The 24,929-nt window shown below is 42.4% G+C and overlaps 1 protein-coding gene across 2 annotated transcripts in view; it reads left to right on the forward strand.

Moving 5' to 3' along the window:
- Window positions 1–23,984, forward strand: part of LOC6044461 (inositol-trisphosphate 3-kinase A) — a 25,703-nt gene extending 1,719 nt beyond the window's left edge. The window contains exons 1-4 of one of the 2 annotated variants that reach the window (XM_038254649.1): window positions 11,729–11,907; window positions 12,167–12,253; window positions 21,138–21,238; window positions 22,937–23,984. In XM_038254649.1, the coding sequence (XP_038110577.1) occupies window positions 11,890–11,907; window positions 12,167–12,253; window positions 21,138–21,238; window positions 22,937–23,747 (1,017 nt within the window). In that variant the 5' untranslated portion in view covers window positions 11,729–11,889 and the 3' untranslated portion in view covers window positions 23,748–23,984. Of the gene's footprint in view, window positions 1–11,728; window positions 11,908–12,166; window positions 12,254–21,137; window positions 21,239–22,936 lie in introns of those variants that run through there. The other variant, XM_038254648.1, reaches the window with a different exon arrangement.
- Window positions 23,985–24,929: the final 945 nt, after the last annotated feature.

Genomic DNA, 24,929 nt, shown 5'->3' on the forward strand with positions numbered 1-24,929 from the left:
AACAAAATCAGCAGTATACCAAGCTAAAAACAAAAAAACCATCCCCTTTAACGAACCCCAGGTTATTTTTTTTTGTGGTCTGTATTGCAAGTTTCTGCTTCGATCAAAGAGTCCAAAAGCTTGAATTGGGAGAGCACCCTAACCACTTTCTACTCCAAGGAATCTTCCACACCAGAGTTAGACTTGACGACCTTTGGATTGCGAGTCCAACCACCACCAGCGATTCCACCGGAACAGGCTTGGTTTGGTGTATTGTTTGTCTTTATAGCAGAGAGACGACCTTACCTGGAATGACATAACGGCCTAACAACTACCAAGGTCGGGACCGACATTTTACTTCCCCATCCGATGGAAAGTTTCCAGTTTGGAGACTGCTTTATCCTGTGATTAATTTACTAGATGTATTGGATGCCCGCAAAATCATTCCTTAGCTTTGAATTTATCAACTGTTGAGAAGTCTATATATCAACTTAGAAAAGTAACTTGACACAAATAATACTAAAACAATGCAATCAATTGAAATAAAAGTTGTTAAAAAAAATTAATCTACACATCGTGAGTAAAGTAATAGAAATATTAAAGGTGTAACAAGGAGTTAAATTTTCTGTCAAGCTACTGAGAAATTTATGACAGCTGTGAAAGTTTCACGCCATGTTACAGATCCACATATCTATTTTTTTTTTTTTGAATAAACTAGCATACATCAGTCGTTGCCATAAAAACAATTGCAAACATTACTATCTTTCAAGTGATCAATTACATATGTTCAAGAAGTCGGTCCTATTTCCATCCACTACTTTAACAAATTATATCACAAATCTTTGGCTTAACCTTGATTGTTCTTCGCCTATTGAGTTTTTTATCACACTGTTACAGATTGAACTTTTTTTTTATAAACTTAAATCACTGAAATCTTCCTATTGAGCTAAATATTTACGAGATTGATTAGAGAGCATTCTGTGATGAGAATGCGGTTTTCTGAGAGAGTGATGCAATACTTTACCGACAACAAAAACGAGTTACATGCTGTCGTGGTAATTTCACAAGAGTTATAATTTAACAATTCATATTTAGATTCATACTGCGGTTGTCTTTATGTATTCTTTTCCATATATATATATAAGATTCCTCGATTCAGAGATAAACACACTTAGCTATGTTGACTGACGTACATATGTAATGTTATTTATTTACAATTTGATTGATAACAATTTTAATTTTCGTGGCTCGCTAATTTGAATTTCGTGTCTTATACATTCTCTTCTCATTTATTTTTGTAAATGTGTGTTTAACTGTTTAACACTTTTTTTTTTCTTTCTTTATGTTTGATGACTAAATATGTTGACCACATAGATCCCTGCTTTACATCTAAATCAACGGAACATTGTTTGGATAATATCTTTGATTGTAGAACTGTTTTTTTTAGTGGAAACTATTCATTGTGAAATCCATTGTGTCGCTAAATTTGTTAAGAGGTTTCATCTTTTTTTTTTTTGTGAGTTCTGTACTGGCAATGGTGCCCTATTTTCATGTAGATTATTTTTGCGATGCATTTTCGTTTTTTTGTTTAATATTAACTCATTGTATTGAAACGTGAACCTATGATTTTTCAACAACTTTCTTTGTACAGTCTGTGTCTGTGAATTGGTAAAAAAAACATAGTTCTTCTGTAGTAATATTTGATTTTTTTTTTTCATATTGTTATCTATTCTTTTGCATACTTTTGCCCTCTACTGTGAAATCCTCCTCATTAAAATAACTCAACTTGACTCTTTCGGTAGCTGCAGCTAATCTCGGGACAAACCCAACTCAGTTTTGTTGCAGTTGGCCTTGGGCTAAACCCGACTCAACCTTCACGAACTCTTTTGCTGCAGTTGGCCTTGGGCTAAACCCGACTTAACTTTTTCGGACGATTGGCCTTGGGCTATACCCGACTCAATCTCTCGCAGCAGTTGGCCTTGGGCTGAACCCGACTCAACTTTTCAGGAACTCTTTTGTTGCAGTTGGCCTTGGGCTAAACCCGACTCAACCTTCAGGAACTTTTTTGCTGCAGTTGGCCTTGGGCTAAACCCGACTCAACTTTTTCGGACGATTGGCCTTGGGCTATACCCGACTCAATCTCTCGCAGCAGTTGGCCTTGGGCTAAACCCGACTCAACTTTTCCGGAACTCTTTTGTTGCAGTTGGCCTTGGGCTAAACCCGACTCAACCTTCAGGAACTCTTTTGCTGCAGTTGGCCTTGAGCTAAACCCGACTCAACTTTTTCGGACGATTGGCCTTGGGCTATACCCGACTCAATCTCTCGCAGCAGTTGGCCTTGGGCTAAACCCGACTCAACTTTTCAGGAACTCTTTTGTTGCAGTTGGCCTTGGGCTAAACCCGACTCAACCTTCAGGAACTCTTTTGCTGCAGCTGGCATTGGGCTAAACCCGACTCAACTTTTTCGGACGATTGGCCTTGGGCTATACCCGACTCAATCTCTCGCAGCAGTTGGCCTTGGGCTAAACCCGACTCAACTTTTCCGGAACTCTTTTGTTGCAGTTGGCCTTGGGCTAAACCCGACTCAACCTTCAGGAACTCTTTTGCTGCAGTTGGCCTTGGGCTAAACCCGACTCAACTATTTCGGACGATTGGCCTTGGGCTAAACCCGACTCAATCTCTCGCAGCAGTTGTTTTTATCTCTTTGTATGCTCTAAAATCCAAAATCTCTTTTAATGCTCTAAAATCATCAATTTTATTGAAAACCTTACACATTCTATCCATTTTCTCTTACAAAAAATTGTTTTTGCATTTTAAAAGTAGCAACGCTATTACTGTACTGCCCCTGATCGTATAAAGTAGTGTACTGTGTCGTTAAAATTCGTTGTACTAATGTTTAATAGAATAATATAACTCTTAAGAATTCTCCCAACACGCAATTGCATTCAGTAAAGATCCAGACAGTTCAATATGAAAAAGCAATCCTTTATCCACTGCTATCAACTTTTCATTTTTCGCATATTTGTAAATAGGGGAACAGCATCTAATTCCAGCGTGCCTCTAATGTTGCCATATCAGCACTTTGACATTCAACTACAGCTCATTAAAAGCGTTTTCAACTGAAATCGAAATATAAATAACTCAATAAGAAATGGGCAAGTAAGTTTCTATCAAATGTTTTGCAAAATTAAGTGTTTAATTAGTGGAAATCAGCAAATTGGATGGAGTTAGGAACGAGTGCTTAACCTGCCAAAAATACGAGAATTTTCCCTAACCCCCAAACTATTCGATAATAAACGCAACATTGTTAATTGGTTTTGATTTACAACAATTCAACTTTTTTTTTTTTTTAGAAATTTCAAAGTACTTTAACTATCATAATATATTTTCATTGAGGACTTTTGGGACTTCAAAAACAGACCTTACGAAACTAAACTTTTTGTCAGATTAAAATATTAAAGATACAGTATGTAAATATTTATAAATCCAATGATTATACACAAACCCTTATGACCCTTATAACCTCAGGCCTTTCAGTGGATAATCTGGTACGGCGAAAGTGATCATCATACATCCCCAAGCTCACAAATTACACCTGTTCTTCGAAGAAAACTATATTAAGATCAATCGTGGCTGTAAAGCTTTTTTTTATAAGTACAGCACCTAAACATCAACTAAAATTCCTATTGAAACTCGGCATCGTGTAAAATTAAACATCATACATCCGCGCACCCAATTTTGGGTAATGTTATAATTGACTACTTCAATCAGAACCCCCTTAATCGTGCATAATGTAAACAATACTCCTTGAGTGCGCTGTCCGCGCATCACACATTCACTCCACGAAAAAAAAAAACAGACATTTTACAATTCAACAACTAACACACACACTCAGTCCTGATGCCCTTACTTTCGCTTCCTCTTCCTCCCGCTCCATAAAAAAAATGTGCGTGCGTCGATTAATCTGAGCGATGGCTGCGAAACGCGAAATCAAGAATTGCTGCGTTCTTTGCATCCCGTGACGAATGCAGGAGATAAAAGTAGTTTGGTCGTAAAGCGCAGTGCGGGGGAGAAGAAAAGGGAGAAACTTCGGCGTATGGCTCGTGGGCTTCTTTTCGACATCTGAAGGGAAAGAAGACACAAACCAACCCTTCTTGACAAAATCAAATCGAGCCGCACACACTCAAACCTCTTGAACATTCTAACCTATCAGGCCGCGCATGCGATTATCACGTATAACACTCGCACACACACACTTTCACACATTTTTCTGCTCCACTCACTTCACACAAACAAAACAATCGGAACATTCTCACCGAAACTCCAGCATCTCGGCCTCAGGCCCACCGCCTCGTAATTGCAATGCCTGCTCGGCTACCCGCTGCCATCGTCGTCGTGATGTCATCTTTTCGCGCAAAATGCCGGGTCACGCACTGTTATTTTTAAATCGACTTGTCCAGTATGTATTTTTTTTTTCAGGTTTCTTCACATAATCACTATTTACCAACATGGCAGGATCGCCAATGTGATATTTTCCTATTTATTGATATTAAATTACACACTATTTATCATCTACACGGGAGCCGAGCTCCATCTTTATTGTTCGGCTCCATCTATCTGACTCACTCCTGAACCACGCTAGCTTTACACTCACACATACACAGCTCTACACGCTTATCGCTAACTATCTAACTTAGGTTAATGTTCAGGATGCCACAGTTATGACAATCAATCATAAGTATTACAATCTCTTAGCAACGATACCAGATAGCTTCAATCACAATGATCAACTAAAAGGACATTTCTAATACTACGTTTATAAAATGAAACAGGACATTTCCTCTTTCTTTCTTGTTATCATTACAACAAACGATCTTGACAAATTTAGTCAAACCTTTATCAAGGTGTCGATATCTCATAACAGGGATGCCAAGTTTGCAGTCATTGAAAAGATGCACCTATCTTCCTTATAATGCTCATCACAATCGTTTTGGATGATATTCCATAAAATTTGACTCATCCTTCCGTGAAAATGCAATATTAATGTAATGTTTAGTTATGAGAACATAACTTGAGACAGGGATGCCAGGCATTTCCCTTTTTGCGTCTGAATCCGTTCTTTTGCAAGCAAGATTTTGATTTGGCAGTAAATGCTGAATGGTGGTTTTGTGGTTTTGCCGACGGCAAATCTGAACTTTTATTCTTGCAAAAATCCTATTAATTTCATAAGCAAATTTCTAGACCATTCAAACTGTGTCAACATACTCAACATGGAACAGAGCCAACATGTTTTTTTATACGTTTTTCTTAAGTAACAAAATTTTACTAGCACATATATTTTTAATCTCAAATTTGCCTTTAATAATATCTTTTTCTAGATAAAAAAAAATTAAACTATTTGAAATCTAAACATGCACATTTATAAACAAAAAAAATAAATAAAAACACTTGCTCCAACAAGCATCAATGCTGGAAACCGCACCGCATGTGGTTAATGCTGTGGTAAACTCACTTGAGTCGAGTGAAAACCAAACACCAAGTCGGGTTTCCTCTAACCGGTTCGAACTAGTTAGAGCCTGCCAGCATAAGACTCATCGTCGATTCTGGGAAAGCCCGAACACTTCTTGAACCATCAATCAACGATGAGGACTATCCCAATATCCGCTTAAAATTGACTATAATTTGAAGTCAAATCTCAAAATCTTCTGCTCGTCAAGAATGGGATTCACCTCTAAACTTTACACATTTAAATTGTTAGAAAAGATCAAATTTCCAACCGTCCAAGTCCCGTGACAAGCATTCCTCATAAAAACAACATCCAAAGTCCACGGTCTGTGAATTTGAATTTCAAATTTATCAAATACTAACAAAACAAGTTTTGCAAGGTGGAACACCTCCAAAACTTTTGACGCTAATCGCAAATTTCAGCCATTTGACCTACCACAATGGGATGCGATTTGAGCGAGCTTGAACATTTTGCGATAAATCAAACTTTTTCAACGCCATTTGATGGACTTCAAGTTTAATCGATTCATCACATTTTTTGTTGATTTGCCGTCAGAAATTTACGTTTTAAAACTTTAGAGCCCATAAACTCACTGAACCGTAGTGGACTTGCTTTACTCGAAACAGCGATAGGGGAAAAGCATGTTGTTCTATTGACCCAAGGAGAAATATAATCACAATTTCGCATAACTAGTTTCCAGATTCTACTGGTAAACACTTGAAATTCAGTTAAATTTGAAGGAAGAAACGATACACAAGACGATTCATTGCATCATGTTATAAGAGATATTTTTTTAGCTCTAAAATATTTTTTTTAATTGAAAAAATATATTTGTTGCTAAATTTTCATTGCCTAATTTGTGTCCACCAATATCAGTATCAAGAGGTAGCGAAGAAGCCGCCATCTTGGATGTTCAGATAACAAACACTGAGAATCAGTATTATACATATTGCTACGGTAACACGAAGTGTGTTATTCTGGTTGAACTCAAAAGTCCCATGCAAATGTGTAAAAACAAACTGAAAACTGTGTAATGCCGATTCTCAGTGTACGGGCGCACTGTTTGATCGACCAAAAGAAAAAAAGCAAAAAAAGGTAAACAGAAAAATCACTTTTTTCGATATGAATTTTCAGCCATTATTGGGATGGAATCTCCAATAATATGATAGAATTTGCCATCAGTAACACAATTCACGTTTTTTTCAAGAGTTAATTGCGAAACCCAAACCCAAACACTGATTTGTTATGGGCTACCATTTGACAGGTAGTGCTAGAGAGTCTGGAGCTTATTAGCTCCAGGCTCTCAACTAGTGCTTTTGTTGTGGGCGCATTTGAAAACCATTCTAATATCGACTGCTGTCAGTTTGCTTTGGTCGGAATAGGGTTGTCATCCCCCCGATCAGTATCTTGGGTTTGTTTATGTTTTACTCTTCAGTCTGAAAGTTTTGGTCCGGCAGCTTAATCCAGGATTTTGGTTCTTGACCGAACGCGGGACAGCTGACATCAAGTCACTAATTGAAACACATGACAGCTGTCAAAGCACGAAAACGCGTGCTCGAAAATCGACGAAATATCGGGTTGAAACAAAAACATCACTTTGGCAGTAGAAATTGACATTTGAATGCTTTGTGGCTTTTGCAGTGCTTTTCTTCAAAATTTACACAAATTGGCAAGCATTCGAGCTAACGAATCCTTGCTGTATAACACAATTAGGTTTTACGCCGCCTCGATTTGGAGGTTAGAAAGGAGTGCACTGTTTACATGGACTTAGCACAGTTCGATGCGGTCGTCGATTTTGTTCGGGGAAATTCGTCGACAATCGACGAAGACCATGTAAACAGTGCACATGAGCTGTCAAATGACGTCACGGTGTAAAACCTAATTGAAGTTGCGAGGAACAATGCATGTTCGATAGTGGCGGTATCTACTAAGTTGTACCCTATAAGAAATTTGCCTGATTTTTGTTTACTGGACCGACATCCCCAAAATGGCTCGATTTAGACCAAACCACATCCCTTTTTTAATATCTAGAGTTTTTTTAATAGGTCCTATAAACATATGGAAGACAATAGCTTATAGGACCATTTCTAAAACAAATTCTTGATATCTACTTCTTTTAGCTACTTTGAACGGCTTACTTCACAACTCACACTCACACTTTCTGATAACTAAATGCAGATAACAAAGTATCATGCAAACACAAAGAATTATTCATTCAGCGCTCTATTAGTGTACGATGAAGCTATTGTGAAGGCAGACAAAAATCAAAATACGAGCGCAACCTGTCCAAGCCTGTTGCGCCACGGGCTGATGTACACGCTTACGACAAACCACTCAATTTTTGTATGGCGCAACAGATTTTTTGCGGAACAGAAGAGATGCGCACTTCGGTTTGGTGGTGCGCGGATAATATTCAAAACACCACCGCAAGCGAAAAACACATTTAAACGGCTCTTTAATTGAAACGCTTTGGGCACTCCAATTATTCACAAACCACATCAGTGGGTGACCAAGGAGGGGTTCTATTATTAGCCTAGCAACTCACAACTACAACCACATGTGACGACATGCCCTCCGGAGTGGACAACAATCACGACCATAACAAATGCTCATTGAATATTGATCACCCCGTGAGGAGTACACACTCACCACAATCACAAATATGGAAAAGAGCTATTCGCGATCAAAAGCTCAAAAATTCCGACAGATGGCGCAAAGCATCGAAGAATGACGATTCAGATTTTCGCTGTTCGGTTACATAGGAATGCAAACTTAAAATTGAATTTACAGCTCATAGAGCAACTTTTGAGAAAAAACTCAAGTAGTACGATTGTTAACTCTTTGCCCTCTATAAATTAACGCAATAAAAAATATTTGAAATAAAATAATTTTGAAAAAATAATATTGTTTAAAATGATAGAGCATCAAAAGTTAACAAAGTATCAGCTCGAATTTTTGCTCAAAAGTTGTTTTGAACGCTGGAATTTAACAAAACAGAATTCGCATACATAACCTCAAAGGGCGGAAATTTCAATCGACATTCTTCGTTCTATTCTGCTACTCAACACTAGGTGTCGCATGTCGTTTGGCTCTTGAACGGCAATAATCCAATTTAATCGATCACGATCCGCACAAACACAGCTCAATCCTTCGGGGACTTTCAACACAAACTTCCGCCACACACACACACACTCACACAAACGAAGAAGCGAAACTTTCCGGATTTCACACGCCGAACGCGAGGGGTGACGCATTCCGCGGAAGACCCCCTTTCTTAAGGGGGCCGACACGCCGGAATGTCTGTCACTTTCTCGAGCGCGCGCGCGACAATCTTAAGGTGAAACGGGCACTCCAAGATGGCGGCTTGACGTCACATTGAGACGTTTCCAGAGACTGTCACGATCGATGTGGGTGGGTGGCCCATGAAGGTGTGAAACGAGTGAACTAACAACTTTTTGGCTGGAATGTCAACAGCCGGAAAGTGGCAGTGTTCTAAAAATGGAGGAATTTCGCGGGGCTGTTTGCCGATGCTGTTTGCACCGATTCGATAAGAACATTGGATGGAATGGCCGAGAAGAGAGTTGTTTTGACAGTTTCGACGCAAATCGCGGGAGATGGTCAACCGTGTGATTTAATCAGGGTGTGTCTAAAGTTGCTAAATTTTTCTCTCTTTTTTTTTGCATCTCAAAGTGTCAATTAATAGCAGACTCTAATGAACATTATGAGCAAAACACACACACTCGCAACACACTTTCGAGACGAATGTCGCGGCAAATATTATTGTTTGGTCAAGTGGGGAGCACTCGAAACAGAAGTCGAGTGTGGCTAAGCGGCCAGATCGTTGGCATTTGAAGTTGACACATTGACGTAAAAGTCGCGTTTGTTTGCGCTGCTTGTTAGCGGTCATGTTACGTTTTGTTTGGGGACGAAACTCTTTGGGATATTAGTTTCGTAATGGGTTCTTCGTGTAGCGTTGTGACGTAGAACCGGGCGGGGGTCCCCTGGACAGTCATTAACTTTCGGCTATGGCGTCAAAACATGGTAAATATCTTGTTCAGATGGTCTTGTATGTCCATGACCTATAATATGACCTACCAGAAGAACCAATCCAACTCTGCTTGATACGACGGAAGAATGCCAGTTCTTGACTCTTGTAACGATTACTGTTCAATGTGACCTTGTGTAACCTTACAAACACTCTAGAACAGCCTGTAACACCGATGGTAGGTCACTAAGTACAAAGTCCACCGAGAGCCACGTAGATTTCGAGCGAATCCAGAACCCCTAAAACGCAAATCATATGAAGCAAGCTCGCCCAGACATTACAGCACACCCAACTTTCACAATAATCAGCCACGTTTCGACTGACAGCGCGCCGTTCACCACGCTAATCAATCCGATTGATTTGTTTTGACAACTTTTGGTCAAGCCCCAGCTCGCGCTAAACCAAGTTGAAACTGTTTTGAAAACTATTGCCGGGGGCGCCTACAACCCCGTAATTGGGTTCACGGGTGTCTGGTTCCAAAAATAATCTTTCGCCGATGGTTTAACCCACTTTCCGCGATAATCTGCCCAAAATGTCTAATAATAGCTTTCAAAAAGCTGCTGCGACAATGCCGGACGCCTACGCATCACCGCAAATCTTCCGTGCGAATGACGCCGATGTCGCGACGACTTGCCCAATACTTGCCGATTCAATTTGCACCGATCTACACGACGTGGCCCCGAAAAGTTGTCTAGGCGAGGTGCCAAGTCGCGAATGACGCCAAAGTTGCCGCAATGCTAATGAACTTTTTCGCAAATTATATATTTTTAGCGCGCCGTCCAGATCTATCTGGAATCCGTGACGGTCACCTGATCGGCCGCACCTTCCAAGAACACCTGCCTGTTGGCATTTTGGAGCGATCGATTTCATAACCTGATCGTCACCCGAGCCGTCGTCGCGACACCAATGACACTTCAGCCTAGTCCATGAAGTGATCGTATGCACCATTGACGTCACGCTCGGGTTTCAAGCGGATCGCTGCCGATCAATCCCGATCAGCTGCTGGACGCGATCGCGCTCTGTTTTGATTCGGTTGAGCCGCGGTGAAACCCAAATAGATGGCGTCGCCGGGCGGTTATCAGCGATCGACGAGAAACCCCGCCCGTCACAACGGCAACTCGCGTGTCCCAGCTATTACCACCATCTATCGGGGGAGACCAATTTGTACCACAGCGTCTAATTGAGTCCACAGGTTTGTCGTGCGGAACACCGCCGGTCGGATGTGACTCACGGAAAGTTGTAGACGTAGCCAGGGGCGCTTGGCAACAACGTAACTCTTCCGATGTTGGTGGTCCAAACGATAAGTTGATGATCTTTGCTGGGACTTCCCTCATTGAAACCATCAACGGACCCTGGAATTCCACCTGCCTGGAGATTCCACAAAAAATTAACGTCTCACGACTCAACGTCCAGCAACAAATCAACCAGTGTTTAGAAACACCTCGGAAGATGTTGCGCGCGCTCGATCACTAAGTCTGACTGACTGATGAGGTCTAATCCATCAAGCCAGACAATGAACCTCGTGACGCGGGCACGCCGGAAGCCGAACCAATCGGCGTAGTAGTAGTAGCGTTTAATTGCTTGGACGCGAGCCGCGTCCGATGAGGGCAAATGACACGATGGTTAATCACCTCTCCATTAAAGATTCGGGAGCTCCCCGGGCTGAATTCCAGCGGAGTTACCCAAAATCAAGCTAACGTAAACTGTTATACGGCACGATCGCCCCCGAACAAGGGAATTCCACAGCGCCATGTGCTCCACGGTCGAGTTGTCTGAACACTTTGCGGCCCACGGTAACTGTTTTGAGGTGATCTTCCTGAAGATCACCACAAACTCCAGCCGCTAGGGTCGCAACGAGTCGCGAAGCTAACTCGTAGAACCAGCGTAGAAAGCAAACCAAAAATCGAACTCACACTACGATCCGGGCGTGCTACCCGTTCTTTCTCCGCACGTTTTGCGTCGAACATCGGCAGTGACTGTGTGTGTTTGTACAAGACCTCGCCGTGAAAGTTACATCCCCCGAGTGACCGGAGGTACCAACAGGTGCGCGACGATCGTGCGTTTAAAGTGATCTTCAGCGTGAAGATCACTATGTAGCCTGATCAGCCGACAAACCAACTGATTCAGCTACCAATCGTGACCCGCTTCTCGTCATCTCCCGGCACTCGGGACGCAAAATATGTAAACATAGACACTTTTTTGCGACTTGTTCAACCAAACGTCAGAGTTAGTTTTGAGTTGGGCGTCCGCAAAACGTCGTCGTCGTCAGAGAAAACCGGAACTTGGCGCACGGCTATTAACCTTATCTAATCGCGACCGACCTCGGAGGGCGGGTCGTCGAAACTTGTGTGCCAGCTAGTATGACGCTGCTGAACATGGTGAGTTCCGTCCCGAAACGGGGAGGTCGTTTTTGTGAATCGCGGCAGGCTGGTTTGCTTCTTCGCACGAAACTTTGGAACAATGCGGCCATAAACCAGAACCAGCGCGCGCTCGCGCGGGAACATCCAGTCTCCTACATATTTCCTTATTAGTGGTAGCGAGCTTGTTAAATGTCTTTATGTGAGCAGCCGCTGGAACAGAGAACAACATTATTAATGCTGTTTTTCCCTTCTCTTCTTGTTCTTCTTTTTTTTGCAGAACATCGAGTCCGATAGAACAGCCGCTGAATATCTGGTGGATCAAGGAGCGCCAAACAACAAATCGTTGCTCAGCTTTTTTGCAATCGTGAGTATTCAATATTTGCCCGGGGTGCCCGGTTTTTTGCCGATGTTCCTGTTCCCTACATTAGCCCAGATGAGGCGAAGCTTGAGTCATGATTTATTGCTTTGAAAGACGCGCGATCGTGCCTCTTTTTTTGCTGCCAACACTCTCGTCAATGATATCACAATTGGGCTTCGAATTTGTTTGTCAATACCAGAGGGGCCCGTTCTTTGGTCACAGATCGCTGGACGTAACACTTTGTATCGTAATTTGACAGTTCAACCAACAAGCTGGTTGTGCGAAATGACCACTTGGCGGCGCTAGTGAGCAGCTGTCAGACCTAGCGATCCTCACGAAAATCTCCACTTGTCTGAGGCGGAATTCGACACATTCCTGAGCGAGTGCGATTATTTGCTGGATGACTAGCGGGTTGTCTTTGTTCCCGCGGAACGTGCTGCGCGGGGGTGTTTGTAGTCAAAACAAACTCTCGAGGAATTCGTCACTGATTCCAAAATGGCGTCCAAAATGGCGAGCGCGCGCGGTTCATGAACAAATCCCGTTCCAGTGATCGATCGCCATGTAAATCAACTGCGATCGTCCCCGATCCTGTCCACCTGTGTCCCGCGCACGGTGTCGATTACACCCAGGCAAGCCCTGTCGCGATCGCATCGCAAGAAATTAAAATGCATACGCTGACATTTCGCAATTTATCGTACAATAAAATGTGAGCGCGCGAACTTCAAGCGAGCTTCCGATGTTGACCACTTGAGAACATCTAGAAGATCGTTGATCGCCGCGTCCGCGATCAGTAAACTTCCGACAGTATTGTTTCGTTTCACGCTAGGTTCAACCAAGCGCGCGCTCGGTGACCCCGAGCTGGAATCAATTACACTTTTCGGACGTGTGATCGATGGTAACTGTAAACGTCACGGATGGTTGGTCTGCTGCTGCGTGACATCAGTGGACAAATTGGTTACTGATCAAGCCACGTGTGCTCTTCACGGGGTACGATCACGCGTCATCGCAGTGAAGTTCCATGAACTTGTCAACGAACACTGGTAAACAGCATTACACTTTTTTCAGTTCACTTTTACACACTTGTATGGGATTTTTCAGTTCAAGTATGATTACACACTTTCGTGTAATCATACTTGAACTGAAAAATCCCATACAAGTGTGTAAAAGTGAACTGAACAGTGTGTAATGTTGATTATCAGTGAAACCAGTCAGCGTCAACCGGATAAGATCATCGGAATTTGTGTAAACACAACTGACGCAAACAGCCGGCCCAGACAGACAAGCGCGCAGGGGTGCACGCGCCCAAATGGCCGAAAGATCGAAGATCAAAAACTTTCGCGCATAATCTGCGCGCGATCAGCTGTGGCGCCGCGGCGCGTTTGTCGTCACTGCTGGAGGGCAGCAACTTGGACGTGGTCAAGAGTCTTGGACGCGTTTGTAATGTTGCAAAAAGTGGAGACTCTAGTGGGGCACGCGTGGCGTAGAGAGGCGCTTCGGACGATGGATTGGCGATTCGTCATGCGTCAGTAGCTGGGGAGGTGGGGGACTACCGAAATTCGAGAAGATCTGAAGCCATGTTTTTTGTTGCAGACTTGAAGAGCTGTAAGAGCTGATTACGTACAAATCCAGAAGGTTTCAAGAAATGTTGAGACTTGAAGGCTTGATCTAGACGAGTTTCGTGATTTGTTTGCTTGAAGGCTTGAAGGTTCTGTAAGGTTTCAAAGAAGAGGAGACTTGTAGACTTAAGAATGTGTAAACTTTAAGACTTGGAGAAATCTGAAGACTGAAGATTTCAAGACAACAAAATCTGATCATTTCAAGATGTGTAGACATTGAAGATTTGTATACTTGACGACTTGAATCCACCACTTGAGACCTGAAGATTGAAGACCTGAAGAATTGAGAGATAATGACTTGAAGACTTGTAGACTTTGTAGACTTGAAGACTTGAAAACATGAAAACTTGGAGACTTGGAAACTAGAAGACCGGAGGCTTGAGGAGATTTGAGAATATTAAGACTTGGAGACTTGAATACTTAACGACTTCAATTGCAGAGCTGAAGACATGAAGACTTGCAGATTTGAAGACACGAAGCCATGAAAACTTGACTTAAAGAGTTTTAGAGTTGAAAATTGGAAAATTTTACGACATGAAGACTTGAAGATTTCAAGACTTCAACGGCTCGTGCATAAAGGCCACGTGGATTATGTACGATCCTAAGACATAAAGACTTGAAGACTTGACGCCTTGAATACACGAAGACTTGAAAACTTGGAGAATTGGAGCATTTCCATTCGAGCAGTTTTTGCTTTTTTCTACAATGTATTTCTTATGGAGCGAACTGTCAAAAACTGCTCGACTGCGGGTGCTCCATTGGAGACTTGAAAACTTGAAGACTAGAAGACCTGAAGACTTGTAGACTTAAAGACTTCAAGATTCAAAGCCTTTGAAGCTTTTAAAACTTGAAGACTGTTGAAGTTAAGATTGACAGATTTGAAGACTCCTGTTCTACTAGAAACCATAAGAATCGAAGCCATTCAGTGAAATAAGAAAACTCGTCTGTCAATCAATGATCTAAAAATAGACTCAAATATACTCGAACGCCAATCAAGTGACGTAAATCCAAATTAAACCCAAAGAAGCCAATATCTGGTCAGCCATTTTGAACTCCCGGAGCATTCTTCCAAATTCAAGGAAACGTTACAACCCAAAAAAAAATAATCAATCGCTGAACCTGCACGATCGCCATTCACCAGGGTCCTTCACAAACCCCACTACCTCCTGTCAATCTGGAGCACCCGGTGGCTGATTGGGGGAACCAAAATCGGTGCGCTCTGATTGGCGCACAACCCCCCGTGGGGGAAAACTCCTCCCACTGTCGGACTTGAACTCCCCTGTTGAACGCTCGATCGCCGTGACGTCAATCGCCGACACCGTTCACACACCCCCGGATCGATGCGTCTACCTTTCGGGGAGAAGCCTTCCAGAGGTAGGAAGTCCGCTCAACACTTCAAATCGCTTTAGGTCTTTAATTTCCCGCCGTCGTACGAAGAAACGTTAGCGACATTTTTCGCGCACTACGCGTTCGCACTCTGCGCCGCCGTTTGACGTCAATCGAACTTAATTTTTATAATAAACACGACGACAAAACGTGAGGGGATCGCGACGAGGAAGGGGATCGCTGTGGTTGAATTGTGTGGAACTCACGGCCATAGAACGCTTTGCGAGACTGCGGCCAGAACTGACGTGGGAACTCGCGGCGCTTGGATCGGTTACGAGGGGTAGTTCAAATGCTCCAGAAGCCCGTGGTGCGTCTTCCAGGTGAAGTCTATGGTGCGCGGTAGAACGCGTTTGAGACCGTGCATGACTGCTACAAAAGAGGTAGTTTTTGTTCCGCACGCGAGAAGCAGGCTGCAGGCTCGACCGTTCCGGAACTCACCGTCAGTAGTGGCGTGGACTCCTCGCAGGATCCTCGTCCTCGTTGAAAAGTGCGCCAAATGTCGCGAGTTCAGTGTGACAGTGTCCGCTACCGTGAAGCTCGATCGCTGCTGCTAGCCCTAGTCCCGGTAAGGTTCGGACGAACATCCCACAAGTGACTCACACCTAGATTAAGGCGCCCAAATCGTGGCGCGTTTGTACAAAGCACAGTTACGATCGCGGTGAGCGGACGCGGCCCGCGGGGTGGGAACGGAAAATTAAGCATGGAAATGCAAAGCCCGCTATACGGCGCGAACCACATTGACGTCATTGCTGACCGTGATGTGCGTACGCAGCAGCAGCAGCAATAGCTGCTACAGTGCCTCTATTCATTCAGTTGGGTCAGAAAAGTTGCTCAACGCAGTTTGGACGGTGATGGATTCAGAGGTTCCCAGGAGGTTTGATTTAGGTCTTCCAATTACTTATTGAAATGAAATTTTAAAACTTTAGAGCAAGATCTTCACGATTACAGGTCTACAAACCTTGACATGATCAGTGCTTCAAATGTTCATATGTTCAAACAATCAGATCTTCAAATGTTCAGATATTCAAATGTTGATATCTACAAATAAATAGATCCCCAAATGGACAGATCTTCAACAGTTTTACAAAAGGATAGACCTCTACATATTCCAACCCAAAAATGGTCTCGAAAAGGTCTTCAACGAATTCTACATGATCGTGTAGTTCTAGAATTTACCGAGTCTGACTTCGGAACCCCTGACCGTTTGCCCAAAAACAGCATCCACGTCAGCTGGGTCACAGGTAGACGAATCACTCGGTTCCCCAACTCCGCACGCGCTCGGCCTCCACCAAGAAACAAGGGCATCCAACTCCACGCCGCCTGGAACCGGCAACCCGCCGGTCAGGCCAATGACGTCAATGGACCGGGCTATAAATAATACGCACCACGGCCTTCACGTCCAGCAGATCAGATCTGCTACGGCTGCTGGCTGCTGGAACAGAAGAGGATGCAGCCGGGCACACGTAATCGCGCGAAACTTTCTTCAAACTCTGCCAAACTGGAGCGATTTGAAAGAGCTGCATTTGCGTCATAACCGCTCCGCGGGGGGAGGTTTCGGGTTTTCTTTTCCCAGCGCTCGATTTTATGGTCACGGGTGTTTAATGGACCATGTGAAGAGTTCAAGACGACCGACGTCATAGTCGTCAAAAGGGCACGTTTTGGTACCAACCGAGAAATTAGACCAGCGCTGACGTCTACCGAGGGTTGATAACGGTGAGACTCTGGCGCTAAATGACCCCCGCGGTCATGCGGCCGTGCCTTCGGCGAAACCGCGCTGATAAGCGCCCGAACGTGCAGCAAGTTTGCGTCCAAAAGCGCGAGCGTTTGCGCGATCGTCCCCCGAAAGGTTCTATAAATATTCCAAAAACGCAACGCTCGATCACATCGCGAAAGAGGGCGTGACTATGCGGAGACTACCCCAGGAAGGAAGGTCCACGACTCGCTGGATTTACGTCAATCCCGCGCTGATCGAGCGTGTGCCGCGCGCGCTATTGTTAGTCGCATCGTTAATTAAACGTTAGCGTTAGCGCGGCGGCGATCGATAAGAAGGGCGTGCTAAATTTAATCAACGCCGCCGACTCTACAGCCTATTTGCAAACGGCTCCATTACCGAGTGAAGGGTGTTATCGCGGGCAACCTTCTCCGCCACGCTATAAATACTCGTCGTAATCGGAACGAATGGCTGCGAGTTGCGCGAAGAACCTGCTGCAGCGCGTCGAGTTGACAGCCGAGTTGACCCCGCGGGCGCGCGCGATCTCGTGTTGTCAATTGGCGCGCGGACTTCAAAGTTCAACGATCGTCTGCGATCGTGTCAATTGCCGCAATTTGGACACGTTCCACTTGATTTGGAACACGTGGCGAAGAACTTTGTAGCTGCGGTTGCATCAGCTTGTCCAAGAACTTCAGCTTGTTAAAGTCTTCATCGCGTTACGGTCGTCCTGCGTCAGGGTGACGCTCCCGGCCACGTGCCGCAAACCGTGAAGATCCAGCTGGTGTCGATCGAATTAATGAGAGTTTTCCGGGCGTCGCCCGTCTCCGCACTAGCGCTAATTGAACTCACATGTATACTCATGTAAACAAGCTGCCACCCGGTTAATACGTGCACACACAGTAAAGGGCTAACTTTCTAACAAATAGCTATTGTCTAGCGTAAACTGTGTCTCGCAAAGGGTTGTTCATAAAGAACAAAACCTCAAACATTGTTTACCTTCTTCGCAACAAGCGTGCTACTATGACAGCTGAAAGCTGTCATCGCTACACGCTAACCAAAGCGAACACAACTTTGCATTCAAATTACCCCAACATCGCCAGCATTTCTCCTCCACTTGTCTGTGGGTTCATCTACCACGGCGGCCGTGATATGACGCTGTGACGCGGTGTCTCAATGTTATCTTGAATCAACAGACCTTTGGCATTATGGCAGCAAGTCTCGGCGCATCGCGTTGCGATCTGACCGCTTCGTGGATGGGCTTCTGGCACGGAGTGCCGCGCACACGCAACGGCCGGAGATGAGCGATGAATGTTGGAAAATCTAGGTGATTTGAATGGGTGAAAAACTAAGTTGCTAACTATAGTTTTGGAAATCAATAAGAAAATAACGGAAATTAGTGAAAATTTGGGAACTTATTTTAATTTGTGAGAATTTGTGGGAATTTCCAAAAGCGAATTTTATGGCATTTGTGGAAATGTGTCAAAACCTAATATAAATCCAGGGTCCCTTGAAAAATTTATTAAAATTTGTGGAAATTTTTGAAAATTTATGGGAATTTGTGAGAAGTGCGGAAATTTTTGTGACAATTTATTGGAAACTGCGTGAATTTTTTTGTAACTTTTGAAAATTTACCAGAATTTCTTGCAATTTGTGTGTAATTCGCCAACATTTTAGAGAATTGATTAAAATTTGTGACAACTTTTCGGAATGGCAAATTTATGAAAAATTGTGTAATATTTTTTGAAACTTGTGGGAATTCAAGGAAACTTGTGGATATGTGTTTGAATTTGTGAAAATTTGTGGAAAACGAGGTGAAAAATAATTTTAAAAAATTTAAGGAATTTGAAGGATTTTTTCACCGAATTTATTAGAATTTGTGTGTAAAATTGCTGAAATTTGCCAGAATTTTTAGGAACTTGTGTGACATCAGCGGGATATTTTTAGAACTCTTGGAAATTTGTGGTAATTTGTTGGAATTCGTGTTGTGAGAAATTGTTGTAATATCTTTTTTAAAAAATGTGGGAAAAGTGTGTAGAAAATGCTTAGTTTTTTTTTTTTTTTTTGAAAATGTACGGGTATTTTTAAATGTTATAACAACTTGTAAGAAGTTGAAGAATCTATTAAAAAATTTGTTAGAATTTTTGTGTAGATTATCTGGAACTTGTGTAAATATTGCTATAATTTGTAGAAATTTGTGTGACATTTGCGGGAATTGATTTAAACTCTTGAGAACCAGTGGTAATTTGTTGGAATTCCTGGGAGCTTGTTGGAATTTGTGCAAATTTGTGAGAATTTGATGTGATATTTTTTGAATACTTATAGGAATTAAAAAAAAACTTGGATATTAGTTACAAATTTGTAGAAATGCTTAACTTTTTTCAAAACTCATGGGAATTTGAAGAATTTAAGAGAACTTGTGAGTGCCCAATTTTCCCGGGTTTTGAATTTCCCGGGTAGCGGGAAAAATATTTTTGAAACAGTCATTAAATTTATGTTTTCATTATATTTGTTATGTTTTTCAAGCTCAACAACATTAATTGGTGATAATCGACAGTTTTTAAATAATATTTATAAAACTTTTTTTTGTTCTTTGTTTTGATACCAGTCAATGAAAAATCATTGCAAATTTTTTAATTGAATGTAAACATTTTATATAAAATATATTTAACAAATTACCTAAATTCGTTACATTTGGCTTGGTTTGCCCCAGATTACAGTGTTTGATGAAACATCACTTATTTTTTTTAAATTTAAAATCATAAATATACGAACATATTATACCCAGTCTTCTAAAAGTATATCAACTAGAACAGGAAATATTTAAAACGCTAACAAAAAATTAAATAAATACCCGATAAGCCAAATTTATGCTGATTTATGCAAAATACAAATTTTGATGCTTTAAGCTTTCAACTTATTATCTTTTTTCACATAACCCAATCTTAATTTCCAAAATGAATTTTTTTTTTTGTTTTTCAATTCCCGGGACCTTTAATAAAAAAAATCCCGGAATTCGGAAATTCCCTGTTTTAGAAAAAATCCCGGGAATTCCCATGACACACTACTTGTGAGTTGAAAGAATTTGTGTGTAAATTTGCTGGAACTTGTTTTAAATTTTGCTAGAATTTGACCATTTTTAGCTTAGTTTATTTTAAAAAATGCAAATTATTGTGAATTCTGAAAACCTATACATTGTAATTACTACATTAGTAACTTAAATTAAAAGATGCTATAAAATGTTGCTATCAAAATAATCAACTTTGACAACCTTGCAAAGTGTTAATCCAACCAGTTATCAGCAGGTACAACCAATTACGGCAATTTGATTGAACACTCTCCCATAATAACCGAGGGGTAAATTGCTTCTAATTTACATTCTAATGCAAACAAATCGTCCAACCGGTCGGAGGTCAAACCCAACGGCAGGCGTCTGCCTCAAGTGACATACCCCCCTCTTAGTTGGTCGATCATTTGATTAAAATATATCGCCATAATCATTCGCCATCCAACCGGTGTAGGATGCTCTTTCTCCCCACAAACAGTTATTGGCGGGGGGAGGAAGACCCCTCAGAAGTCGTCGCATTTGCATGCACTTTACACAGTAGCCATAATGAATCTGCGCCGGTCATTCCATTCCGTCGGCATTAAGCAGGAAGTTTAATTTGCAAAACGTGGTCCCTGAGTAGCGACGTGTGTTTTTGTTTCTAGCGGCGGGGGAGAGTTAGGACGGTGCTTCTTTGTTTGCAGCTGAAAACAACAAAACTGACGTTTTGAATCATCCTCCGCGTGTCGTCTGACCTTGCGCCATAATGGCGGACGCTATAAAACCGTGACGTTTCTCATTAGATCGGTGATAATTGAAAAGCACTTTCCGAATAAGACGGTTTTGGATGAGGTTCTGGGGTGTTATCTCCGGCTTTGAAACTGCTTGACACTTTGCCATAAAAGTCGCTATCATCAGCGTAAACAAATGGCGGTATCTAATCAAAGTTAAACAATTGTTGCCAGATATGCACAGCGTATTTTGATAAGTCCTCTGCAAAGTCTTGAATGCTTATTACTGCAGATCATCTTGTCGGGAACAGTTGCCACATTGCATACAAAAATGGTAGCTTTTTGTTAGTTTTACAGCGAAACCACAGTTCTAACCACACTTTTTTCGCTGTATTTATTTCAGAACGCCCTTGAGCTGAGTGCACCCGCCAGTCCGGTGCTGCTGGAACGTAACGCACCGGCAATCCCGTCCGGTTGGCTGCAACTCTCCGGTCACCCGAAAAGGTAAGCTTGTCGCCAGTTCATCGACCCCCCCTCGGACGGCTACCAAAAACGCGACGTCGACACACTTTTCACCGACTGAGCTTAGAACCACGTGAATCGGCGCGATAACCTCACTTCAAGTTTTGCGCGCACACATGGCCTCGCAAGTTTCGGAGATATTTGTTTCACTTTCCGTCTCCGTCCCAGCGGAAATTTGCATATATCTTGCGTCAGAACGACCCGATCGATTCGCGATTCTGATGTGGTCAGCTGATGGAAATTTGCATAAAACTAGAATTTCAATGCCTAATGAGCAGGATGGCCGCGACGATTGAAATAGTCTCGGTGGGATCTCTTCCTTGATTTGACCAGTGGCTTTCAGTGACTTTGGTCAGTGACGTCCGTGGTTAGTGCCGAGGGGGGCTAATGTTAATAAATCAGAGCCACTGGCCTTTTTTTTTTTTGCTCCTTCATCATCAATGGCCAACCGAATGACGACAAACGGCCAGCTGATAAACGCTGGTGATATTTCAACTTATTTGCATATTAAAGCAAGACAAAAAAGAGTCCTTTAGAGGAAAAGTCAATTTCGCAACATTAATGTTTGTTATGAAATAGTCTGGTTTATGATTTTTTCTGAATTTTACACCCTCGTTGAATTAAGTCTTCTAAAGCTTTCAAACTAAATTAGCGTTTTTTAACTGTTTTTTACACTTTTTAACCATTAGCGTTTGAGTCGCAAACAATACTTTGACTTAAATCATAGATAATTTTAGTTAAAAACACAACCAAAGTTGACCTCTGAAAAAATGACAGTTTTCAAAACATTGCAAAGTCACATAAAATGAGTTATATTACAAAACAATTCCATGGACTATAAGCCTACGGTATTAACTGTTTGGCCAATCGCAGTTAGTTTCATAGTTGTACGGTTCTGCCTGCTTTGTTTGTTTACATTTGTTTACAGAAACGTCAGTCTGCATACATTTGGCGTGATTGTCCAACACAAAAAAGTGCGAGTTTGTTTGTTTGTTTCCCATAGTCCAATAGCTTCAGTTAAATTATCAAGCCCACAACTTTCTTAAAATTTAAGAGTTCTTCTTTCTAAAACTTTTTGAAAATCAAATAATTGGTTTAATGCTTCAGACTCACTTAACATATTCGTAATCTGTAAATAAATTGAAATGACTTTGACTTTTCAATTAGAGTTTTATTTGAATTGAATAGTTCTGCTCCAGGATGTTACATTTGCGATTCAGAGATTTGTGAACATTTCAACTGAGATGAGTTCATAAGCCTTTGCAGGGAGGGTGCATATTTTCAAGTTTAGATTTTGTTAATTCATAAAATTTCAACCAAATTTGTTTTGTTATTTTATATTCTCGTGCTTTCAGCTGCGCAAAAATGAGGATGTTTTTCTCATCCAATTTAAATACGCAATCGAAAACAAAGTTTGCAAAAAAACGACTAAAACGTGCTCGACCTAAACAGATCTCACCATTTTTTTTCTGAAACAATGTCTAGAATTGCGTAGAAAAACATTCAGTACTCACTCATTCATGATTCATTTGCTGACTCTCTCACTGTTTTAAGAACATTGCTCGACTTCCACGAACAACGCGACATCGATAAGCAGCGCACATTTGCGTCACAGCGCTTCATTTCAACTTTTAAAAAATAACAATATTCTTTTTCCTCTCTCTCTCTCTCGTTCTCCAGTATCGCTCCAGTTGCGAACGGCATCGTCCGCAAACGCGTCACCGGTCCGGCGGACGCCGAAGTACTCGCCTATCGCCTGCTCACGCTGGACTCGCACGCGGCCAAGGTCGGGCCCAAGTTCCTCGGCGTGCACCAAACCCCCGACGGCGAGCACTTTATCGAGCTGCAAGATCTGCTGCACGGCTTCGTCGATCCGAACGTGATGGACATCAAGGTGGGCTTCCGGACGTTCTCGGAAAACGAGGTATCGAACACGACCCTGCGCGAAGATCTGTACCGGAAGATGGTCGCCGTCGATCCGAGTGCACCGACGCCGGAGGAGCACCAGCGGAAGGCCATCACAAAGCTGCGGTACATGCTGTTCCGCGAGAACATGTCCTCGTCCCAGGAGAAGGGCTTCCGGATAGAGGCGCTCAAGATGCGCGGAAGTTCACCCGTGACGGACATGAAAACGGTCAAGACGAGCCACGAGATCGCGGGCACGATCGCGCACTTTGTCAACCGCCGGAAGTCCGTCGTCAAGGACATGCTGAAAAGACTGCGCCAGATGCGATCGCTGATCGAAAAGTCCGAGTTCTTCCAGCGCCACCAGGTGGTCGGTAGCAGCATCTTCATCGTGTACGACGATCACAAGGTCGGCGTTTGGTTGATCGATTTTGCCAAAGCTCTGCCTCTGCCTTCAGATGTCCGCGTGGATCACCGACGGCGTTGGGCCCTCGGAAACTGCGAGGAGGGTCTGCTGTACGGCTTTGACGAGCTCATTCGAACCCTCGACGACGTGTACCGGTCGCTGCAGACGAACCGACGGTAGTCGCAGCCAGCAAAAACGTCGCTAGTCAGCTAGAGAGAGCGAGAGTGAAAAAAAAAAACAGAAAAAGCGGAAAGACTGAGCTTATTGGCTGAGCCGGAAACGCACGGCGATCGCCAATAAATAGATTTTTAAAACACTAGAAGCTAATGCCAAGCAAACGTTTTCTCATGTAGGTTTTAAACGCAAAACAAGAATAAAGCATAAATTATTTGTAAGACACACACAGAAAACACTTAACAGAATACAATTTCAATTACTTAACGTGTGGAGAGTCGAGATTCCCTCAAATCACACACACACACACACTTAATCTAAACCGCCATTTTACTAGACGTTTGTTTTTTCCATATTGGAAAAGGCAACAAAACGATTGAATCGCGAAAACGTCGAAGCTCCTCGGAATATGCCAATCATTATGAAAGCAGAGATTTATTGAAAGTTCGTTTAATCGCATAGAAACGACTGTTTTCGACACGATTTTTTATATAGCTATGTTTATTATGTTCGAGTCATGTCTATACTATACCTATGAAGCAGAGAAAGAGAGAATGTATGAGCTTTTTTATGAAATATGTTTAATTTATAGCTATGCTGAAGAAAAATATAAGTTGATATAAATAACCATTTTATAAACTACGAGCATCAATCGAATGATGTGATCAATAAAGAAAATATTTAATCTGTAATCCAAAGTCTATGACAAACACTCAAAGATATCATATCCCAAGGCTCCTCCAAGACTTTGGATTGCGAGTCCCACGGCCGACCAGCGACTCTAACAGAGAGACGACTCGTACACCTGGACCCAACAACCTAACCTCTTAATAAGGCAAGGATCAAAATTTACTTTCCCATCCAACGGAAGACATGGTCGGACAAATCATGCCCCAAAAATGGCTAATCTGAGATTAAACCCTAGCTAACTGGGGTGAGAGACAATCACGCATCACTACACCATCGACGCAGGAAAAATAGATCAAAAAATAAATAATTTCAAATAAAAAGGTCATCATCGCGTTCCCCAGACGAGCGGGAATTCTCGGGAAAAAAAATCCCGGGAAATCAACCATTTTTGGACCTCTCGATTCCCGGGAAATTTGTTCGAGACTCCAGGGAAATTAGCTTCTGGAAATGACCGTGGTTCAGTGAAGCTATACCGATGGTTAATACACCCATATAGAC

The sequence above is a fragment of the Culex quinquefasciatus genome, chromosome 2 (genome assembly GCF_015732765.1).
Source record: "Culex quinquefasciatus strain JHB chromosome 2, VPISU_Cqui_1.0_pri_paternal, whole genome shotgun sequence".
NCBI lineage: Eukaryota > Metazoa > Arthropoda > Insecta > Diptera > Culicidae > Culex > Culex quinquefasciatus.